General features: G+C 43.7%; 2 protein-coding genes across 5 annotated transcripts in view; both read left to right on the top strand.

Annotated features, from left to right (window-relative positions):
- Window positions 1-12,168, top strand: part of ahdc1 (AT hook, DNA binding motif, containing 1) — a 28,714-nt gene extending 16,546 nt beyond the window's left edge. For 2 of the 3 annotated variants that reach the window (XM_008421828.3, XM_017307526.2), the window contains 5 exons: window positions 421-613; window positions 844-2,147; window positions 3,122-4,824; window positions 5,041-6,709; window positions 10,695-12,168. In XM_008421828.3, the coding sequence (XP_008420050.2) occupies window positions 948-2,147; window positions 3,122-4,824; window positions 5,041-6,703 (4,566 nt within the window). In that variant the 5' untranslated portion in view covers window positions 421-613; window positions 844-947 and the 3' untranslated portion in view covers window positions 6,704-6,709; window positions 10,695-12,168. The remainder of the gene's footprint in view (window positions 1-420; window positions 614-843; window positions 2,148-3,121; window positions 4,825-5,040; window positions 6,710-10,694) is intronic. The other variant, XM_008421829.3, reaches the window with a different exon arrangement.
- A 124-nt stretch (window positions 12,169-12,292) lies between these two features.
- LOC103472307 (uncharacterized) lies at window positions 12,293-21,787 on the top strand. 2 transcript variants are annotated; one of them, XM_017307528.2, is made up of 5 exons: window positions 12,293-15,595; window positions 18,421-18,509; window positions 20,410-20,546; window positions 20,696-20,963; window positions 21,640-21,787. In XM_017307528.2, the coding sequence occupies exons 1-5, from the start codon at window positions 15,184-15,186 to the stop codon at window positions 21,658-21,660; spliced, it is 927 nt and encodes a 308-aa protein (XP_017163017.2). In that variant the 5' UTR covers window positions 12,293-15,183; the 3' UTR covers window positions 21,661-21,787. The 2 variants fall into 2 exon arrangements, with proteins under 2 accessions (XP_017163017.2, XP_081468870.1); XM_081612744.1 differs by lacking the exon at window positions 21,640-21,787 and having other exon boundaries at window positions 20,696-21,633.
- The last annotated feature ends 485 nt before the right edge of the window (window positions 21,788-22,272 follow it).

The following is a 22,272-nucleotide window of genomic DNA, read 5'->3' as shown; positions in this document are numbered from 1 at the left end:
TCCCTACATTAGCCACGATTGATTGTTTCAATTGTTCACTGAGATTTGTATGTGCAAAATGTTTCCAGTTGCTTACATAATGGAGCGGCGTGACGCTATGATCGGCATAACATGCACCCAGTACTTAAATGTTCCCAGAATCTGCTAAAAGATCAGAAATTTTAGCCACAAGTCAACTTAAACAATTTATACTGCAAGTCATCCTCTAACATAATTGTGTCTGATGCGAGACGGTGCAGCCCTCTCTCAAATACTGATTCCAGTCTGGCCCAATTCGCGCTGTGACATCATGTACTAATCACTTATTCTCTTTCTCTTTGTGCTCCTCCCTTTTCCACGTGCCTTCCCCTCCACCTTCCCCAACTACTCTGTCCCTTTTCTCCTTCTGTCTGTCTCCGTCTTCTTTTTCTTTCACTCTAGCAACCATGGGCAGAAGACAGAGCCAGGGAGAAGAGAGAGAAAAGTCTTGTGAGCTCTCCACTGCAGTATTGATGACCCAATGATCCCCTGCAGAACAGAGCCAGTCAGGCAGACCGAGTCAGGCTCGCCTCAGAATCAAAAATCAGCGCCACGGCCGTTTGGTCGGAGCAACCGACTGAGTGGGGTATGAATGGTAAATGTAATCTAATTTTACAATGCCGGCGTGTGGGTGGCACAGTTAATAAAAGAGGGTGCATTACAGAGTAGGATTTTGGCACGTTGCCAAATTCGTTGACAGTCTGGTCTGTAAAAGTTTAGCAGCAGTAAGAAGAAAGAAAGTCTTTCCCAATTTCTGAAATTCAACTCGAGGGTGTTGACATATTTTAACCGTCCTGGTTTTTTATTTTTTATTTCCATCTTTAGGTGTAAAAGTCTTCTGCCCCTACAAGCTGTTGAAAGTTTCATACAGAGACAGCTGAAACCACCTCTCCACATCCTGCGTCACTACCTGCAGCACCGTCCACTGGATGAGTGGCTCGTCAGATCCTCAGCATTCAGGCCAAACTGGCGCTTCGGCAGGTCGTGGGGAGACTCGGCCAGAACAGAAGGGTTTTGTGGTTAGACTGGAGAAACTGGAAAGACCTGAGTCCTGGACAGGGGAGCTCACACTCCATGGCGCGTTCCAAGATCCATTTCATGATGAACTGGCACTTGTGACCTCTGACATTGCCCCCACCTCCCCTTCCACCCTGGCAACTGGTGCTCATCTGCAGAAAAGGCTGGGGCACGGCACCTACCTGCAGAGGCACCCTGACACCTGCAAGACAGCCGAGGCGGACACGTTTTCAGCGACTCTCAGAAACATGCAAACACACGTAGACCCGGAAGTGCACGCAGAAGCTTTCTCCAACCCGCACATGGACAACTGTGGAATCATCGAAATCAGCAATCACAGTGATTCTATAGACTCAGAACTCTCTAAAACTCTCACAGTAGAGGCCATGAACACAAATTCACCTCAGACTTTGCCTTTGGCGATTGGCAATCATCCTGCAACTACCAACCTGCTGGAGGCCCCAGCAGTCCGGACTGCGGAGTTCGACACGCCCTCAAACTACGGTCCAGTCCCCTCTGGCCCTAACCCAATAACGGTGCCTTCTTCTCTACCCGTAGAGACAGAGAAGAAGTATGCACTCCGCAGCTCTGGGCGTCCTCGCTTCCCCTTGCACCTGCGTAAATCCTCTCGGCTGCATCGGAGCATCGAGGATGTGGGGAAAGGGTCAGGCAGGGACAGGGGTAGAGAAGAGGAGGAAACATTAGAGGAGAAGATCTGGATGGTTAAAGAGGACGAAATCACTGCAGATGCTAAAGAAGAGCGTTCTTCTGTGGAGGCTGTTGTTTCTGCACCTACTTGCCATACAAATATGCCTCTTACTCCGAGTGAACCTAAGCCTGCTCCCAAACCTCTACTTAAGCCTGGGCCCAGACTTGGGCACAGACCTGGACCTAAATCCAGATGTAAGCCTCCACTGAAATATGTGCACAAAGCAGCTCCTAAGAGTATTTTAAAACAGCGTCTGGCAGCGCAGGCCCTCCGCCAGAGTGCTGCCTCTCATCTCACATTTGAATCTGCTCCACCTGCTCCTTTGTTGCCTATGAAGGAAGAACCTGGTGCAGGCTTGGGGGTCTGTCCTCCAAGTAACAGCAAAAAGGGCCGTTATGTTGGTGTAAGTGTGTTAACATTAAGAAATAAAGTGCCTTGCAAAAGTGCTCCCAACAAAATGAACCTTTTCACAGCTTGATTTGCTGCCACCACAAACGACGGTGTATTTCAAATTGATACATTGAGACATGCTTTTCTTTTTTACAAAGAGCTTAAAATTTGGTATTCAACCTTCTTAGACAATTATTTGTAGAATCACATAGTGTCACGTCTTCTGCAGCTCCCAGCAGGTTTTCTTCCAGGCTACCCCCTATTTAGCTTCACCTGTCTTCAAGTCTGACTAACCTTCTTGCCTCTGCTGAAAAAAAAAGCATCCCCAGAGTATGAGGTTGCCTCCACCATGTTTCACTGTGGTTCTAGTGTGTTCAGGTGTTGTGCAGTGTTAGTATTTTTGCTACATACAGGGTTTTGAATGTAGGCCAAAAAATTCAGTATCACTCTTTAAGAAAAGGACCTACTGCCTTTTATTTGCTCTGTCCCCTAAGACTTATGGCAAACTACAAACAAGGCATATTATGTCTTTCTCTCAGCAATAGCTTTCTTCTTGCCTCTTTTCCGTTTAGGCCAGATTTGTAAAATGTACAACTCAACATTTCTTCCACCTCAGGTGTGGATCCCTTCAGCTCCTCCGGACTTAGCATGTCAGCTGTCAGTTTTAGGTAGAAAGCCATGTCTTGGTAAATTTGCAGCTGTTTTACACGCTTTTGGTTTTTGAATGATTGAAATAACCTATGCAAGTTATTCAAAGCTGTGGATGTTGTTCTTAAGCGTCTCCGTAACTGCGAGTTTGTCTGTTGACATCATGTCAACTTAACATATTTGTAGTTTAAGCAAGATTTAATGTGAGAAAAGTTCAAAAAGTTAGAATGCTTTTGCAAAGCGCTACCAACATATCACTGTGCTATAATTTGTTCTTCATTCAACCTTAAACTACATATAAATTAATGCTTTGTTTTGTATTTCCCCATTACTCAACAGGTAAGGAAGATTGTTGTAAAGGTGCCTCGCATTCCTGTCAGCCTAAGTCGCCGACAAAAGAGCTATAAAATTTCCAGTTTGGAAACAGTTACGGGGACTGAGAAGGCTAATGACGGCAGTCTGGAGGGGTCTGAGGCGACACGAGAGCCAACTGCACTCCTCCGCATGAAGAACAATGGGAAAAGTGTGATGGTGATGTTTCCTCCTGGAGAACTCCCTGTAATTCTCAAACGCAGGCGGGGGCGACCCCCTAAACAGGCTTTACCGGGAATACAGGTCGAAGTACCCAGTGCTGGGACTACTGCGATTACTGGAGACCAGCCCAAGAAGCCCAGAAGGCGACGTCGGACTAAACTCCCCTGTCCATTTCCCTCCTACGTTAATGACACAAATGATGTGAAAACTGAATATGGGGATGTTCTCTCCAAATTGGCATTTTTAAACCGCCAGCCCCCTGCCACTGGTCGCTGCTCCCCTCCTCGTTGCTGGACACCAAGTGAGCCAGAAAGCTTTCACACCCCCCTGGAAAACCCTGGAATATCCACCCTGCTCCACAGGCTCACCGGGTCTAGGCGACCCAGGGGTGGCAGAGGAGGGGGGCTCGGCAGAGGTGGAGGAGCAGGAGGGGGCGTCATGGGCAGCGAGTGCAATAAGAGCACATTCAGTGACTTCTTTGAATCTATTGGGAAAAAGCGAAAACTGAACCTCCTGTCTCAGCATGGATTACCAAGGAAAAGACGGAAGGGTGTGGGAGGAGGAGTGGGTAGGGGAGGGGGCATGGTGGGAACAGAGCCTGGGGGCGAGAAAATTGTCAGAAGGAGACGAATGAGAAAAAACGGTGCATTTAAAGGGGGAGTGGTGCCCATGGGGCAGGACTGGCCCAATGGGACAGGTGGATGGGACGAGGAGGGGGCTATGGATAAGGAAAGAGCTTTGGGTGGGTATCAACTCTGTGGATCTCCAAGGGGGGGCTTCTCCAGCTGTAATGTTGGACGAGGAGGTGCCTACAGTGGTCCAGCTGGAAGCAAAGGGGGTGGACTAGCAGGAGAGGACTCACAAGGACTATTTGCTGGGTATTTTCGATCCCTCCTCGATTCTGATGACTCCTCCGACCTTCTGGACATCTCCTCCCAGTCAGACCCCCGTAAATCTTCATCCTCTGCCTATGATCCATCCAGCTCTGCGGCCTCTCACAGCTGGTCTCCTCCATTCCCCAAGTGGAGCACTAAAGGAGCAAATGCAGGGGTGGAAGGCTCAGCACAGGCACACTGCTCCTCTGCAAGACCCCCTTATAGTTATGGAAGCTTAGCCCAAGTATCTCCCACCACCTCTACGTATCCTAAATCCACTCCGCCATCTCTTTCGCATTCTCCCAGCTCCCCCCACCCAGCTTCTTATGGTCACTACCCTTCTGGTTACTCCTGCTCTCCTCCCGTAGGGCCACAGAGGCCCTCTGACTGCAGCTTTGGCTATGGTGGCAAAGGGACACCTGCCAATCAGATGGGTTATTTGAACTACCAGGGAGCAACCAAGAGAGGCTACAGTGGCTATCCAGCAGTAAGCCATTCCCCCATGGGGAGAGGGGAGTCAGCAGGACCCACATCACCTGGAGGAGGGTACATGTCTGTGGCCAAAGGGAGCCCTTTCAGCTCCTCTGCCACAGAGGGCTACAAACAGTACAACTCCAACCAGTGGAGCTGCAGGTAACATGATTGAACTTTTAGATGACAAGGTTCCAGTGTGCTCTAGAGAGTATTCACCTATTCATCCTTAAAAGGGGTGTTTAATTCCTTTAAAACTTTGGATCATATACAGTATGTAACTGTTTCTGATTGGTGTAACTGTAACATCAACTTGTAAAATCTAAAATATAGTCGAATATCAAATGTATAATTTGCTTGTATGATTTCTTTCCTCAGGCAAGCTTTTGGTGGTTGGTCAGCAGACAACTTTGGGTCTCATTATCATGGCTATAGTGAATATGGCTCCAATGAGTCCAAAGACATCTTGGATATCTCAAACTACACCCCCCAGAAGGCTAAGCGACAGCCATTTCCTGAGAGCCTGTCAGAATCTTCCTCGGACTCTTCACACGTCGGCTCAACAGCGCCTGTTATCGGACCCAGCTCCACTGGAGGCAGCTATAGGCAGAACGAGGCTGCCTCTGTGAGTGCAGGCCAGTCGAGTCTGTCCAGTCTGGAGAAACTAATGATGGACTGGCATGAGAGTGCTTCAGGACCGTCGTACAACTGGAGCCAGGATGTACTTTTCCAAGGTGGGGGGACGAGCAAACCCGGGCGTGGTCGCAGAAAACGGACTGAACTGCATTTAGAAAAGGAAGGAGGTTCTGCCTTACATTCGGATTCACCGTCCAGTCCTTCCCCAACACCCGCTCCGGGACCTAAGCGGGGAGGGGCTGGAGGACGGGGAAGAGGCTCCAGAGGAGGTAGAGGAGGATTATCTTCATGTCAGAGAGAGCGTCCGACTGGGTCCAAAGGCAGAGGCAAGATGGCCTCTGTGTCAGGAGCGGGACTGATGGTGTCAGCTGGAGGTCCAGAGGGTTCTGGGTTGTTCCAGGAGGGGCTGGATTATTACAGCGGAGACAGTAGCAGTCTTTCTCCACTGGCCACACCTAATCCTGCTCCACCATCCAGCTACCTCCAGGACACCTGTGAGTACCCCTCCCCTTACTCAGCCCATCCCTCCACTCCGTCCTCTGAAGAGCGATATCCAGCCTTATACCCTGGTGAATCCTCCTCTTCCCTCTCACCCAGTGTGTCGTCTCCCCCTTATCCCCCCAAGCCCACCCCTCCTCCGACCCAGCCCTACCACCTTCTCCCATCCAGGACCTTTTCCCCCTCTTGTTCTCCCTCGCCACGTTTGACCCCCCACTGCGGCACAGCGCTCAGCCCATCGCACCGACCTCCTCCGAAAGACCCCCAGTTCTCCCAGTATGACTCCCCCAGCTACTGCAGCTCTCCTTACTGGTACGGACAGACATCACACAGCGGCAGCCCCAGTCCGCACTCAAACACAACTGTGCACGCCCACAACAATCCACACGCAAGTCCTCATGGAAATGCACATGCTAACTCCCTCGCTAACCCAACTGTAAACACGCACACACACATGAGTGACACACAACACCAGAGCCACACTAACCTGAGCTCACACACCAGCACCCATTCGGCCTCACACCTCCAAAGCAGTCAGTCCCACCTTAACGCTCACCTGCCCACCCTCACACACCCCAACCCCAGCCCTGGCCTGCACTCCCACTCAACGCCTGGGCTTTATGAGGAGCGCAACCCTTCCTCTGCCATGGCCCCCCACAAGCGGGATTTGATCCCTCACAGCATGAGCACAGGCCTTCGCCAGGGTCCCCTCCCTCATTCCCCTTACTCCAAGCCTCCTCTAGACGCCTCACCCCATCAGGAGGACACCAGTGGCTACACCCTGCCCCAGCAATCCTACCAGGGCGTGGGACATCGCTATCCCCCCCAGACCGCTCAGGGTGGAGGGGTGTTGTGCCAGCTCCTGGACCCAGCCAGTGATGACAGCTTCAGTGTCACCAGCCTGTAACAGCAGGTGAGTTTATTGAACATTCATATCAGATTTCTGAATATGACATGATTCATTCATTCTTTCTTTTTTAGACAAGCATTTTATTATCCAAGAACACAAACTACTAAAGTGTGTTTATTTGAGTACCTGAAAAACCACGAGAAAATAAAACGGAATTAAATAAATAACAGTTATCATCCTACAGTAATCACATGCAGCACCAGCAACTGTAATTTTACACAAGGATTAAAAGAATGAACTAACATTTAATTCTCTTGATGTGATTAACTAAGCAAAAGATGTTCACACAAACCAGGAATTCAGCCGATATTTAAAACCAAATGCACTCAACGGTTTTTAGATTTTTTTTTTGTAAAACAATTTTGAAATTATTTTTTGAAATTACTTCCAGTTCAAGATTATGCAATACAGCAATAGTTTGTATAGGTCTGGGGTAAAAATTACAAACATTTTAAGGGGTTATTAATACATTCAAATTTTAATCTATTTAAAAGACCCATGTTTTTGTCATGTAAAAAACTGCATTAGATTAACTGTGTTAAGTTTAAGTTAGAAAATATTACTGTGAACCTCTGAACTCACCGCTGTTCCTTAAATACCATTAAATGTGTGGTTTTTTTTTTGTCCTGTTGTGCTGTGCTACAAAGAAGTGTTTGGCCACACTAAAGATCGACTGTTTAAAACTAGAAGCTACGGCGATGGAGGAGCTAGTTTATAGAGGCAAGCTATAAGCACCGACAGAACATTTAGCTGAGGAAGCAATATAGGAACCACATGAGTCGATGTGAGTTGAAACCAAGACACTAATGATAATAGTCGCTACAGACGCTGCCTGGAAAATGATTGTCAGAACAAGAACTACAGCTCAAGAGGCAATATCTTAATAAGTCATTTTAATGTGATCAATAACAAAGTTAACATGTTAAATTTCTGCCAAAAAAAAAAGTTTTCACATGCTGAGCTTGACTTTAAAAACAGTTGACTCAAAAATTAGTTGACATCTATGCCCAAACAATATCCATCTGTTGAGGAAAACATTTTCCTAGAAGAATTCTACCTTTTTTTTATTTTTATTTTTTAACAAAACTGGCCAGAAAGAGAAAAATACATTTAAAGCAACATACGTCCTCATTCCTGGGAAAGTAAATTTGTTCCAGTGTCTGGCCCTTTAATGGCTTTAACCAAGTCAATATGTCCACTTGGAAACAAAACGCCGGTAACCCCAGCCTTAGAAGAATACAGTGTGACTTGCGAGCAGAAGAAGGACCAGATGTGGAGCTACGGTCAGAAAATTCCTTATAAATCAACTAAAGTGACAGCTTTGCCTCTTCCAGCTTCTGTGGGTGCTGGTTCCAAAAATTTTATTTTCCATCATTCAATATAATATCAGGCCTCATGTATAAAGTGGGGGATTTATGCCACTTGTTACCTTTTTTTCCCCTTCAATTTATACATTATTGTTTCAAAGTTTGGACATATTGATCATGGTCAATAACGTCACTAATTTAAGGCTTTTAATCACTTATTCAGCCATTGTTTATCCAGAGTGGAACGATATGCAACATGCAAATACAATACCAAATGAAAACTTCTTATAGATTATCTGAAATGTCAAAATTAAACATACAACCTGTAATATATACATGCGCTGCCACCAACATTTGGCTAAACATTCAACAGCAAGCTGAGCTTTGACCAGATGCATATTTCATTTACCTGGTTTTGTGGCACAGATCTGGCTTTTAAGTCACAGTTCACACATTTGCAAAAGGGTTGAGTTTGTTCTTTTGTAAGTCCCCTTAAAAATGGCTAATGTCGGTCTTGATCCACTCCGAAACAGCTCTGATATGCATTTGGGATTGTGGTCCTGTTCAGGCAATTAATTGTGTTCAAGCGTAAACTAAATGAATAAACCTGGAAACCCATGATGGAAGAAAATTGGTTATAAAGGACAGGAACAACGATGTAGCAAGGCCTGCAACAAATTAGTGACTCACTCGAGCTGGAATGAAATTTGCAGCCGTCCACAGGTAAAAGACAAATGTCTTCTGGAGAAACGTTTCGTATTCAGACAAGACAAAGGTTGAGCTATTTGGCCACAATGACAAGAAGTAAGTGTGAAGGAATATGTAAAAACCAAAGAGAACACTGACGCAGCTGTCTGGCATGGTGGTGAGAGCATCATGCTGTGGGTATGTTTCAGTGCAGAGGCGCATTGTGACTTTGATCTCATTACAGTTCAGTGATGCATATATCAAAGCACATTTTTGAATTAATAAGTCAAAAATGTATCAGTTCAACAATTAAAAAGCTGCATCCATGTCAGGAAACAGACAATGTACAAATATTCATTCAGAATTATGCCTGGATTTATTGATATCCAACAGTTGCTAAGGAACATTTATCCAAATATGTTGGTTGCTCTTCATTGTGCCAGGTGTAGCGTTTTCTGACATGATGTGATTGCTTATGGATAAGTTATCATTCTATTTTGCTTGTTTTATCTCTGAAACCAAAAAATGAGGTTAGATACTTCTGACGTCCCTGCTCTATAGTCTATACTGGCTGAAAATACAAGTCTGGGGTGCATAATGGATCCACTGTCAGCTCCGATTCAGCCAAATGCTGCAAAGGTGAACAAATATCGATTGTAGTTACAACTCAATAACAACCCAAAATTTAATGTGAAGTAGAAGACTCTGCAGTGGCCGAATCAATTAGCTTATCGCTGCCCAGCTGACCAGCGTTTAAGTTGTTGACAACAAAACAAAGCTTCACCAAGGTAGATCTGCTAACTCTAGACTTCAGAGAGTCCTGGTTGGAAAGAGATTTTTCTCTTTACTACTAACAACTTCAGCATCTTTTGTTGGTATTTGAAGTTGGAGACCAAAATATTTTACAAATAAAAAAGTGCGCAGCTCCTCTGAGCCGATACCTTGTAGAACCACCTTTTACTTCAGTTACAGCAGCAGCTGTTTTTTTTTTTTGGTATGGCTCGACTAGTATGTTTTTCCATTTTACTTTATGAAACATCTCAACCTCAGTAAGCCTGAACATAGTGCTTCTACGAATATCAGACGAACACGCTTTGCTCTAACGATTTCATATTTTTGCTCTGGCTGTATGCGCTTGGCTCCTGTTAAAGAAATGTGTCTCCGAAGCATGACTCTGCCGCCACCATGCTTCTGTGTGGCTGGAGTGCGCTCAGGGTGATGTGCAGTGACTTCCACCACACACTGAATTTTGGTTTCATGTGAGCTTGCTTTGTAACCCGTATGGCTCATGTAAGGACCTATTAAGTCTCCACATTTGTTTCCTCTTGCCACGCCTCTAATTAGCCCAGGTTCGTGGCTCTTAGTTATCGTCTCTCATCTGAGCTGTTACGTTTTTGCAGCTCATCCGGAATTACCACAGGCCTCTTGGCTGCTTCTCTGTTTAATGCCCTTCTCACCTTCTTCTCCTTCTTCACAACTTTCTCCCTGAGCTGTCACGTTTTCACGATGTTGTTTGTTCTCTACTGTTCTCTTCTGCTGCATTTATACCTAAATTCAGTTAAATTAAATTCAGATCGACTCTATTTACCAACGCACTTTTATTTTATTTTATTTTATTTAAGGGGCATCAGGTTGATTTATCTGCATATAAATGTCTGCAGCGTTATTCAAAATCTTCTTTGTGAAAGGAATTCATTTTCTTTCTACTATATTTATCTGTTAGATAGTGTTAGTGAAATATAGCTTCTGGCTGTAAAGTGTCAAAGTAGAAAGATGTACAATACTTTTGTAAGGCACTTTGTGCTAATCATAATCCTAAATATATTTAAAATTTGCTAAAAAAAAAAAAATAAAATAAAGTATGGCAAGTCTAACAAATATCTTGTATCAAAATGATTTTATAAAAGTTCTACAATGTGATTCCCAATTTCGAAATGTTTGTATCTTTACATTTTTTTTCCTCTCTCTCTCTCTCTTTCTGTGTTTCCTCTCAGGTTTGAGTCAAGCTTTTACAGATTTGCAAACATATTTTTTAAAGGGAACTTCTTTGTGAGAGACTGAACTGAAGGGTGAGAATTTAGCTGCCAGCCTTGGACAGTAAAGCTTTAATTCTCCAGCACTGACAATCAAGATCAACCCATGAAACTCAACGCATGCCCGTATACGAAAACACACGCACTCACTCGGACAGACAGACAGACAGAAAACACACGCACACTCACTCGGACAGACAGACAGACAGAAAACACACGCACACTCACTCGGACAGACAGACAGACATGCACATGGGCAAATAAGGAAAAAGAAAAACACACACACACAGAGAAACGCATGTGCAGATTAGATCACTACCTAACCATGATCATACGTGAGCACTCTGTCCTGGACCGAGAGGGAACGGCCAAGAGGAATCTAACAGACAAAGTCCAGACGGCGGTGGACAGAGATGAAACTATATCCCCATCCCTTTGGGTCCTTCTGTGACACATGCAGTATCTCGCCGAGTCCTTTTCCATTTCTGTTCTGCAGTATAGACAAATTAGGATCACTCTGCTTTCTCTCTCTTTCTCTCTCTCTCTCTCCGTTTCGCTCTTTCTGTTCCTGTCTCCAAAACTTCTCCATTTACCGCTAAAGCCAGCTGCAATGTTCTGCTCTCAAACCACTCAACTGTCTTGTGCCGCAACCTGAGCCGCATCTGAGCCCAAAAATTGAAGTTTTTTTTGTTTTTTTTTAAATACCATGAGCCTAGCCAAACGTCCCGCTCTGTGCACTTCTTCTTGATGTTTGTGTCCCATAAGAGAAAAAGCGGACTAAATCAGTTTCTGCTCTTCAAATACCAGCATCTGTACATACGACTTCAGCTCCAAGACCGCGGGGAGGATGGTGGCAGAGTGGGGGTGGGGTGGGGGGGTGAGCCATTATCAACTTTCCTCTCTTCTGCGTCTTACCGTGATTTCTCTGCTCTGATAGGGAGGGGAAAAGAGGAGTAGGAGGAGGACTGCAGCTTGGAGACTCAACATCCTGTGTTTTGCTGTTTTAACTACAAGGGAAAGAGACACTGAAATTACACAATGGCCCCAAAGAGACTTGTTTTGTGTGTGTGTGTGTGTGTGTGTGTGTGTGTGGACTCCAGACAGAGGATGGATTTGCGTGACTGCAGTGATGCATGTATTTGTGAGTTTGTTTGCTTTTTTTCCTGAATGCATGTGTGTGTGCGTGTGTATGCGTGTTTGTGTGCCTGTGGGGTCTAAAGGATTGAGGCTCCAGAGATGACAAAATCTTGGTGGGGCCTCATTTCTTTCTTTCTTTCACTCTCTCCCTTCTTTTTTTCGTGGTCTTGTGTTGTTTGGTGGTTTTTGTGCTTCAAAAAAAAAAAGAAAAGAAAATTGTATATCTGTCTGTTACATATCATGTATGTATCTGAGGTGCAAAATATTTAAATACACATTACGTTCTTGCCATTGGTAAGCTTGTCTGTCTCGTGCAGTTTCTTCAGCAGACAAGAGGAGGTGTTTTGCTTGTGATTTGAGAGCCTTTGTAAGTGCCGGGCTTTGCCTGCAACTGTGAGGGAAGGAGTTCAAACAAGGACACGATTCGACGGGGAGTTAAAAAAAAAAAAGAGGGGAGGAGAGGAATGAGTGATGAGGAGAGTAATGCGGGATGTGCTGGTAGCTGGAAAGAAACCAGACTGAGCAAAAAAAAAAAAAGAAACCCAAAATGTAGAAGAGGGTTTAATGCAAAGGAAAGAGAAATGCACAGGGCTTTTACTTTAACATTTCTAATCCTAATCCCAGCTGTAAGAGTTATCGTAGAAACTAAAAAAAAAAAAAAGGGTCAATCAAAAAGGGGTGGCCATGTTTAGAAGGTAACTCGCTGATGGACAGAAATATTGTAAATCCACAGCTTGTGTGGACGCGTGTGCCAGACGGACGCGCAGAGTGACGGAGAGTGAAAGCAGATGGGGGAAGTTTACGGGCCGCAGATTGTGTACAGTTTGTCAACAGGCTGATTAAATAGACTCAGACGTGGCCGGAGGAAACGTGTTTGCTGTGACATTCCACTGTATGGCAGAGGGGGGGGACACGTTCTGTCAACAACACGACATGACAGACAGAACGGCTGGGGGGGGCCAGAAGGGGGCATCTGCTCTTTCTTTCTCACTTTTATGTTCTTCTGTGTTTGTATAAAACATTGACATTTTATCTGCATTTAAATAGCTGGTAAAGTCCCTGGTAACTATAATCCATCTGTACCCTGAAGATAATCCACATGGCCCTCTTTGTACAATATTTGGCTTCAATATAACATTTTTACATTTGAGGGCACTTTACTCTCTCTACTTTAATCTCCACTGGTTTTCGGTGGTTCAGCTGGTTTATATGCTGTTTTATTCCACAAATTAGAGAAGTTTATTCCAGTAACTCAGTTTACTAAGCGTGAAGACTAATTACACACAGAGTGATGTTTTCAAGCCATTATTTCTGTTAATTATTATGATTTTCTGCTGACAGCTAATTAAAACACAACACTAAGATTACATTACGCCAGACCAACAAAAAATTTTTTATACAGAAATGTGGGCTTGATGTTGCAAAGTAGGTTTAATACCTGATTAAAGGTTGTTATTTCAGAATGCACATCCTAACTTGCTGAAACTTTCTAATGCCAGTTTTCAGTGAATGTTATCTGAAGGCACTGGAAAACACAAATAGATCTAATTCATATCCAGCTGTAGAGAATCAGTTTGGTGTAAATTCAGACCTGGATACAAGCAGTCATGTGCAGTCACATTCAGGTGATCATTTAAAGATAATGGGTAAAAAAAAAAAAGTTGCCAACTAAGTGAGACTTTGATTTGGCAGCATTCTTTAATCCTGAGCAAGAAAGTGGTCATAGTGGAAATGAAACGATCCTTTTGAACAGGAAGAAACCTCCAGCACAACTAACATCAGTGGGTGCAGCCATCTGCTGCCAAATATGGAAGCACTGACCCAGGGGTACCTTTTATGAGACAGCAAAACAAAGAGAGTACACGGGGCTAATGGCAGCAATTTTAAAGGAACTGATGCTGCGCAAAAAACGTTGACATGAACGAATGCATCACTCTTGACAAATTTCACAACCAATAAACGTTTTGCAAACGACGGCATTTGCAACAGAATAACAGAAGTTTGTTGAGAAAGGTAAAAAGAAAAAAAAAAAGGTTTTCAAAGCTGGCAAGAACCCAGTATTCCTAAGTTCCGCTGACCTTCAGGAACTAGAACAAAAAAAAACTATTTTAAGTCCTTAAATTAAAACCACAACAATAAACAAGATTCAACAGCTGAGACGGTGGGTGAAAAAGAAGCAGTTGAATGAATATTTGGTGTTTTATAAAAAAAAAAAAAAAGATACAAATATCAAACTTGAGTGTTACAATGAGTGGTAAGCATTAGATATCTTGATTTAAAAAATACTTTAACATTTTAAGCAGGCTTCTTTCATAAAATCCAGATAAACATAGAATGCCACAGAACTGAAAATGTTTTTTTTTTGGAGTTCGTACAATCATCTAGATCGCTGAAACCTAAAAGATGATCCAGTTTCTTGACCAGAGCTCTTTCTCCTTCTGGCTAAGAGCTCATCCCTTCTTAACACAAAGAAGAACCACAAAGCCGCATTGGCTGAAACTGCTCAAAGTTCATTGTGAAGATTACAAAGAAACTGGCAAACTCAACGGTGCCGTAGCCATTTAGATATTTCCATTAAGGCTGCTCTATGTGTGACATGTGCTCCATTTTATTATTGCCTTGAATAAAATGGGGCATCTTTGCTTATAAAATTAGGAAGATGGATATTTTTCTTCAGTTAGGCCACTTTCTAAATTAATTTCTTAATGATATAATAAAGATGTGACACAGTGCCCGAAAGGCATCATCATTCAAACATAAACTGAAATATTTATGGAATAGGTTATAAACAATAATATAAGAAGAAATAAAACGACAGGAGCAAAGCATTTACAGCAGGAAATACAAATTAAAAATTAGGCAGAGCTTAAATGGTTGAATGGAAAATGGGCCAATGTGAAGCTACTTGTAAAATATAAAATACTTTCATCGGTAAATAAAGAAAAACTTTAAACAATCTTAAGAAAGCCAGCAAGAAAATATAGTTATTCAAATATTAATATTGAGAAAATAGAATATAAGTGACTACAGTCAGTGGACTTTACTGTATGGCAGTTCTGTCTGAGATAAAGTTTATGCTTTTCAACAAATTAATATTTATCTTGTAAATGTGAATCCTGTGTGAGTATGTGTTTTTTCTTTTCTGATGGAAAATTAATTTTTTCTTGCCTACATTTGGTAATTGTTGACTCCACAGTTGTTAAGATAAATAAAACAGCATTTTGAAGGGGACCACCGCTGACTGAAGAATGCGCCTTGTCATCACAAGTTTCCCCTGCGGGTGACAAGGAGGAGGAGGAGGAGAAGGCCGGAGATGAAGGGAGGGAACGAAGGAGGACCCAGCTGGAACCTTCCTCTCTTATCTGCCCTGGGGGAAAACAGGGGAGGAAATGGGGGGGTGAAAAGTTGGATTACAGGGAGATGTTCAGCGTCTCAGCCACGGAGGAGGCGTGCGGGAGATGGGTGCTTTGCCCCGGTCGAGAGCGGGCCTCGTCCCGCTGCTGCTGATCCCGCCGGTTCTCCGCGCCCTGCAGCTCCTCGTCGTGGCGCGTTTGTGGGAGAAGTAGAGGGACGGAGCTGTCGCCTTCAGCGTTATCAGCGTAGAGCCGGAGAGGAGGTCAACGGGCAAGGCTCGGGGAGTCAGCTCCGGGAGAGCGGGAGCGGAGGAGGAGGTGAAGGATGTGGAGCGAGCATACGAGGAGTAAAACGAGATGCACGAGCGCCAGGTTGGTATAAAACAACAGGTTGTAGTGAAGTTTATAAGTTAAGTTCGTGTGTGGTTATTACTCATATGTTTCACAGAAAGGATGAGTTCATAAGGTTACACTTTAACTAAAATATAATAATAATAAAAAAAAATTGTAATGAATGTGTTTATTTTCCAGTGACAGTTTAATGGGCGACATGTCGCGTAATTAAATAACATAAAAGCTAAAGCGGACATGAGCAACATAAAAAATAAATTTATATTAAAGAGTTGAAACTGTTGGCTTAATAAGCCTGTTGTATTGTGGTCAAATTAATGTCCACCTGCAAATGTGCTATCCTGACATTCTCTTCAGGAACCACAGTAATAAACAAAATCTATAATAATATGAGTATATTTTTTTGCTGCAAATGTTGTAACATATACAAATAAAAGTACACATAAATACATAAAAACGATAAATAAGTTGTTGATGCAACCAATTGACTCAGTAGTGTTTGAACACTATTGGGGTCACAGGTCTCCTCATAACCAGAATAAGGATTTATTGTTGTTTATTGGTAACTGGTGCATTAAAGCAACACTCATGTTAAACAACAGAGACAGAAAATACACATAACTAGAAAAGAAAAGATGACATAACATAGCAACAACATAAATATAAATCACAAAGAAAATCTCATATATGCTTAACTTGTATTTCTATATTAGTGAAAATAGTTTAGTGACTAATTTAGTGAAAAGTTGCAGTGTAAGTGTTTTAAATAATGAGCAGTTCCAGCAGAGCAATTCAGGCCGGCGCAGCAGGTGGGCAGCACATAAACTAAAAACTAGTAAATCTGTCCCAGAGGACCGAGCGCTTAAACCCTCAAGAACATTTAGTGCTTTCTGGAGAAGGAGTTGGATTTCCAGGTGAGAAAATGATTAAAAGATGTGCTGCAATTAGACGAGAAGACAGATTTAAACAGTGTTTAGAGCATTAAGTCTAAGGTGTGCAACTTGTGGCTCCAGGGCCCCTGAGACCCCTTCAGTGCCTCTGTGACATTTGGCAAAACAAACTTTTGAAAGAAACCAATAGCAAAAATAAAAAAATAATGTTGCAACAGGGCTGCACAGTGGTGCAGTTGGTAGAGCTGTTGCCTTGCAGCAAGAAGGTTCTGGGTTCGATTCCCGGCCTGGGGTCTTTCTGCATGGAGTTTGCATGTTCTCCCTGTGCATGCGTGGGTTTTCACCGGGCACTCCGGTTTCCTCCCACAGTCCAAAAACAGGAGCAAAGGTTAATTGGCCTCTCCAAATTGTCCCTAGGTGTGAGTGTGTGTGTGCATGGTTGTGTGTCCTGTGTGTCTCTGTGTTGCCCTGCGACAGACTGGCGACCTGTCCAGGGTGAACCCCGCCTCTCGCCCGAAACGTTGGCTGGAGATGGGCACCAGCACCCCTCCCGACCCCACTGAGGGAAAAAGGGTGCAAGAAAATGGATGGATGGATGGATGTTGCAACATTTTAGTAAGTAACTATGCAATTGTGTGTTTTAACACACTTGCATAGAATTCCTGCATTAGAATCGTGTCAATATTCAAGTATTTAAGGCGCTCATAGATTTTCTGTGGTTTTTGTTGAGTTCTTCATTTTCCAGACATATCACATTCAATTAAGGGCAATAAATTCTTCTCCTTTTGCAAAAGTCTGTTGATTTTCTTGATTTTGAAAAGTAAAAAAATATATAAATATACATTTCTTTAGCCTTATACAAAGCAACTGTATTTATGTATTTATTTATTTATAGAAGTACTTGTAAAACCCTAAAAGCCATCTTTTTTTTGTAAACTACCGTAGGGTTTAGTGGCTATAGACAGATTTAATTTAGCAAGAACAAAGGCAGAAATATAAGTCATGGATCATAAACATTGCTGACCTTTGCACTAAACAGTGAAAAAACATGCCAAGAAAGACATTGCAAACTAATTGAGAGACAGACAGAGTTATAAAGTAATACAACATCGGGATAAAGTACCATATGAGAGCCAAAATAAGCATGAAGACATTCAGATTACTCCATAAAGTGTTGGAAAACATCTTCCCAATTCTCAGTTTGCCCACATGCTAAGGAAAACCAGTCACTGAGTGAGTGGGAGACCAGTACCTAATCCAACCCCCCACCCCTCCCCAAGTAGATGAAGGTAATTTAAACGGTGCAGTCTACGCCAAGGAATGCAAAATAAACCACAGCTGATGAGACGTCCTCATCCAGCATGGCTTAGGTCAGCTTGTGTGCAGCTCTGTGGATCATTACCTGCATGTCAGAACAGGAGGGGGGCAAGGGGTAAGCCCTGTCCTGACCCCTGATCAGAGCCGGATGACAGCTGGTCTGTCTTTTCTGTCTGTGCCCCGAGGATGGACAGATTGTGCCTCCATCCTCAGCCTCTGTCTGTGTTGCTGAGCACACATCCGTCCCTTACTTCTTTACCCCAACCCTTCCTTCTCCTCGCTCCCCTCCGCTTTCCTTTTTTCTCACTCTCCCTCTCTTTATCTGCCCAAGGCTAAACTCTCTGACTCATTCTGGTGCACCCCTCCTGCTCTGCAGAGGTTGCCATGGCGTTAGGAGGAGAGAGGGGTATTTGTGTGCATGTGTGCATGTCTGTTTGTCTGTTGAGGAGCTTCAAGCAATCACCAACGGGCCTGGGGTCAGCGTCTGTGACCCACCTCCTCGGCTCTTGCATCTTCTCTTACTGTCATCCCCGTGCATTATTCAGCTGCCTTCCTAATTCCCAAATCATCTATTATTTCCTTCGCCGCAGTATATCAATATATAGTTTTTATTTTTTTTATTTTTACATTTGCTCCCAGGTGGGACCCAGAGCGATGGAGATGCAGCCATGGGCAGTGAACGAGCCGTCCTTCTCAGCAGAACTCGGTCGCATATCACAAGGCCACAGGTAGGCACGACGGAAGCACCCGAAACTCAACAAATGCAGCCATTTTAAGATTTCGTACCGACAGTGAACTGTCTGGGCCTGCAAAAAAAGTTATCTTGTCAAGTTTTCCAGCGCATTCCTAAATTTATTATTTAATGTTTGTGCAAAACTATATTTAAAGTTTAATGTATTGAGCTGAATAATGCAAATTTTACAACTGTACTGCAGACATTTCTCTAGTTTTCTACAAACTCCTCAGCCATAACAAAGACACTAATGAGAAAGAACTGTAAATGGAAAAATCCCACATTAACTTGCAATGCTTTGAAAAAGTATTAATGACCCTTTGGCGTTTCACATTTTGTCACGTCATACCTTGAACTTCATGGTATTTCAATAGGATTTCATGTAAAAGAACAGCACAAGTCAAAAGAAGGCTGTAAATTGCTTTCCAAATGTTGCATGAGTATGTCTTAAAAGTGTGGCATGCATTTGTATTGTTGTCGAACTGAGTTAATACTTTATAGAGCTATACTTTTGCTGCAGTTACGCATGTAAGACTTATAGGGTGCTACACCACGAGCTTTACAAATCTGGAGACTAAACGTTTTGCTCAATCTTCTTTGCATAATAGCTCAAACTTCGTCAGATTAGATGGAGCATGTCTGTGAGCAACAGCTTTAATGTCCTGTCGCAATTATTTAGGCCTGGATTTTGACTTTTCAAGGATTAAATTTAAGGGTATCAGAGTAAAGCAGGTTGAAGACAAATGCACATCACACTTTTCAGATGTTTATTTTTAAAATAATAAAAAACATCATGCAACTATTTTTCGTTTCACAAATTTGCACGTATTTGTTAGTTTGTGCAGTAAAATCCAATGTAAACATATTACAATTATAACACAACAAAATGTGGAAGAGATAAAAGGGTGTGAATACTTTTGAAAGGCACTGTCATCTGAAATGTTTAGGTAAATTGTAAAAACAAATTAGTGTTAGCAGCAAAAAAACACTCAACAAAGTTGAGAAAAAAGCTAGGTTTTAAGAAGAAAAAAAAGTTCTGTTTTCAATCACATCTTTGGCAGCTCAGCATTGTAGCCCTTCAGGGAGACGCCCTTCCACCCCCCTTTGCAATCAACTTGTCCACCTGAACTACCTGTCAGACTCACATATGCATCATTTCTTGGAGGTATCCTGGAACATTTGAGCATAGAAGAGGCTGAAATTTTATGTAGGAGATAGATCTTGCCAAAATTGAACAGTAATCAATAATGAAAGAAGAAAACCCTCCGCTTTCATGAGCTACATTGCACTTCTCTGACTGCAGACATGCGTGGGGGGTTGACACAGCAGTAATACGATCAGTCAGGTGCTGTCAATATGCTGGCAGCCAAATTCTGCCGATTCTGGAGCCAGAAAAAAGATGTTTCAGACTGGAAATTCCCAAAAAGAATTTTGAGTTACACAACACCCAAGTGCTGGAAAACTGAGAACGGAAAGTTATTAAGAAACTTAAGCCGGGATACAGTGCTGGTGTGTTTGTTTTTTTGGCACCCGTGACTTTTATTGACAGCTTCGAGACGGGGAAGAGAGAAAAATGGGGAATGTTTGCAGCATCAAATCCAGGACGGCTGTGTGGAAAACTGTAGCCTCTGCGTATAGCACACCCCGCTCTACTGCTACACCTCATGTCGCTGCATGCGAGTGTTGTTTAAGCTTTTTAGTCGTCCAGTCCAAGTTTAAAGTCTCTAAAATTAAGAGAAGTTTTAAAAATGGAGAAAACTGCCAAATTTCACAAGGCTCTTTGTCAAGCCACGTCTTCTTTTCTTTCACTTCCTCTCATTTTAATGCTAGCTTTAAGACAGTCGGCTCTCAGAGCTCCGTGCCGTGTGCTTTTTCTTCTCTTCGCCTGTCCCCAGCTGAACTGCTCCAGGATTTTACCACCAGGGAAGGCCCAGGCAGTGGTGCCGCCCGTGGCTTCAGCTCGCTGGCTGCTGTGTGCCGAGGACTGGCTGCTTCCAGCTGTAGATAGACTCTGCGTTGCCTACTCCTTCAGGTGTCTGGACCCCAAACTCAGGCATTCGTAACACTAACCACGGCCGCACTGAACAATGCGTTGCATATTTAATCCTGCATGCAGAAACCTTTCAAACCACTGTCTGCGAGCCTCTGCCTCATTGTCTGCTTTTCCCTTTGTCTCGCCAGCATGGATGGAGGAGACGCAGACTTTCTGAGCACCGTCTCCAGACTCGGATGCGAAGCCCACAGTTTTGATCCCAGCACCTCCAGTGCATCTGTTGGTCACCTTGGCAACAGTTTGGCCAGTAACCATGGCAACAGGGGCGTCGTCAGCCAGCACAAATTGTGGCTGGAGTGGCGAGCTCCGAAGAGGCGCAGGCACGGGGCGAGCGGCAGCCCCGGCGGAGCTGCTCACACACTGGCCGACATCATGGCAGCGCTGGGGCATCACACCGTAAGAGACACGAGCGCAAACAATAAAAACTTTGGCCAAACAAACACACCTCAGAGTCTTTTTTACCCCAGCGTACCCGGAAAGGCACTTTTACTTGGCTGTTGCCATGGTAACAGGGCTCTGCGCCATCTCTGACTGCCATGGCAACGGTTTAAGTGAGTGAATCACACAGGGGGCCCCCAGTTACATCCGGCAGCCACGAGAGGGCGATACATACCTGCAGTCTGAGTTGGACTTCTATGTTGGTAAAATACTAATACAGGCTGATGTCTGGAGGAGCTGACTCTCATCCCAGGGGCTCACCACTCGGTTGTGAGCCACTTCAGTGCATAACGAAGGTGACGGCATGAAGACACTAATAGAACCACTTCATCTGTAATAAGTAACCATACTGCCAGATTCATGAGATCTTGTTCAACACCACAAACACTGGAAAATCTGTGACATCACACCAGTCTTTAATCTCGAGAGTAGTATTTCATTACATTTTGTGAACTTACACTGAGCTACGTGGACATTTTTAATTTTTTTTATTTTGTGTAGTCATGTATGCAGTTATGTTCAAGGAATTAGAATGTTAAAATGTTTCTTTATTTCAGCAGATGCTTAAAAAGTCTTTAATAATTTTAGTGTGCATTAAAAAATGTTATGCTAATATTTTCCTCCCCCCTTTCAGGTTGATTTTTTTGTATGCTGACCTGTTAAGTGCTGAGTGGCGGCTTTTTCGGAACTGGATCGAGGCGGGGACTCTGCAGAACATTCATCATCTGGTCGCCACTGTGCACCTGCACTGGGCGGGCTTTGAGGTGGGGGGCAGCGACGAGGAGGTGCTCCGCTACTGGTTCAGTGTGCTGCGGGGCCTCGAGGCCGCTGGACTCCACCTGGTTCACAGCTCCTCAGGAGGGGATCACGGTGTCCTGAAACACACTGTGGAAAGCGCTCACAGCTCCTGCACCCTCAGCTGGGTCAACACACGACACTGACACTCAACAAATGCTGTTGTGGAGGGAAACACACAAGACTGAGAATGTTTCGCCTAAAAAATTATGCTGTTCTGTGGAAATAAATGTGCCTTTCTTTTACCACAAATTTCTTCATCCAACACCGCCCTCTAGTGGAAGTTAAGGGATTTACATTGTACAACTGGAGAGGGAAAGAGACGTGTTCATAATACAATGCTGACAAAAATTACTCTCTAATGGCGGGAAAAGGGAACAGTGGCTGATGTTCTTTGTTCAGGTCAAAATAATGTGATTCAAAGAATATATTTTCTGCAAATCTTGTAATAAAATACAGAACAGAAATGTCT

This window comes from Poecilia reticulata, chromosome 11 (assembly GCF_904066995.2).
Source record: "Poecilia reticulata chromosome 11, P_reticulata-male-v2, whole genome shotgun sequence".
In the NCBI taxonomy this organism is placed as follows: Eukaryota; Metazoa; Chordata; class Actinopteri; order Cyprinodontiformes; family Poeciliidae; genus Poecilia; species Poecilia reticulata.
This window is presented reverse-complemented; position numbering and strand designations above follow the sequence as displayed.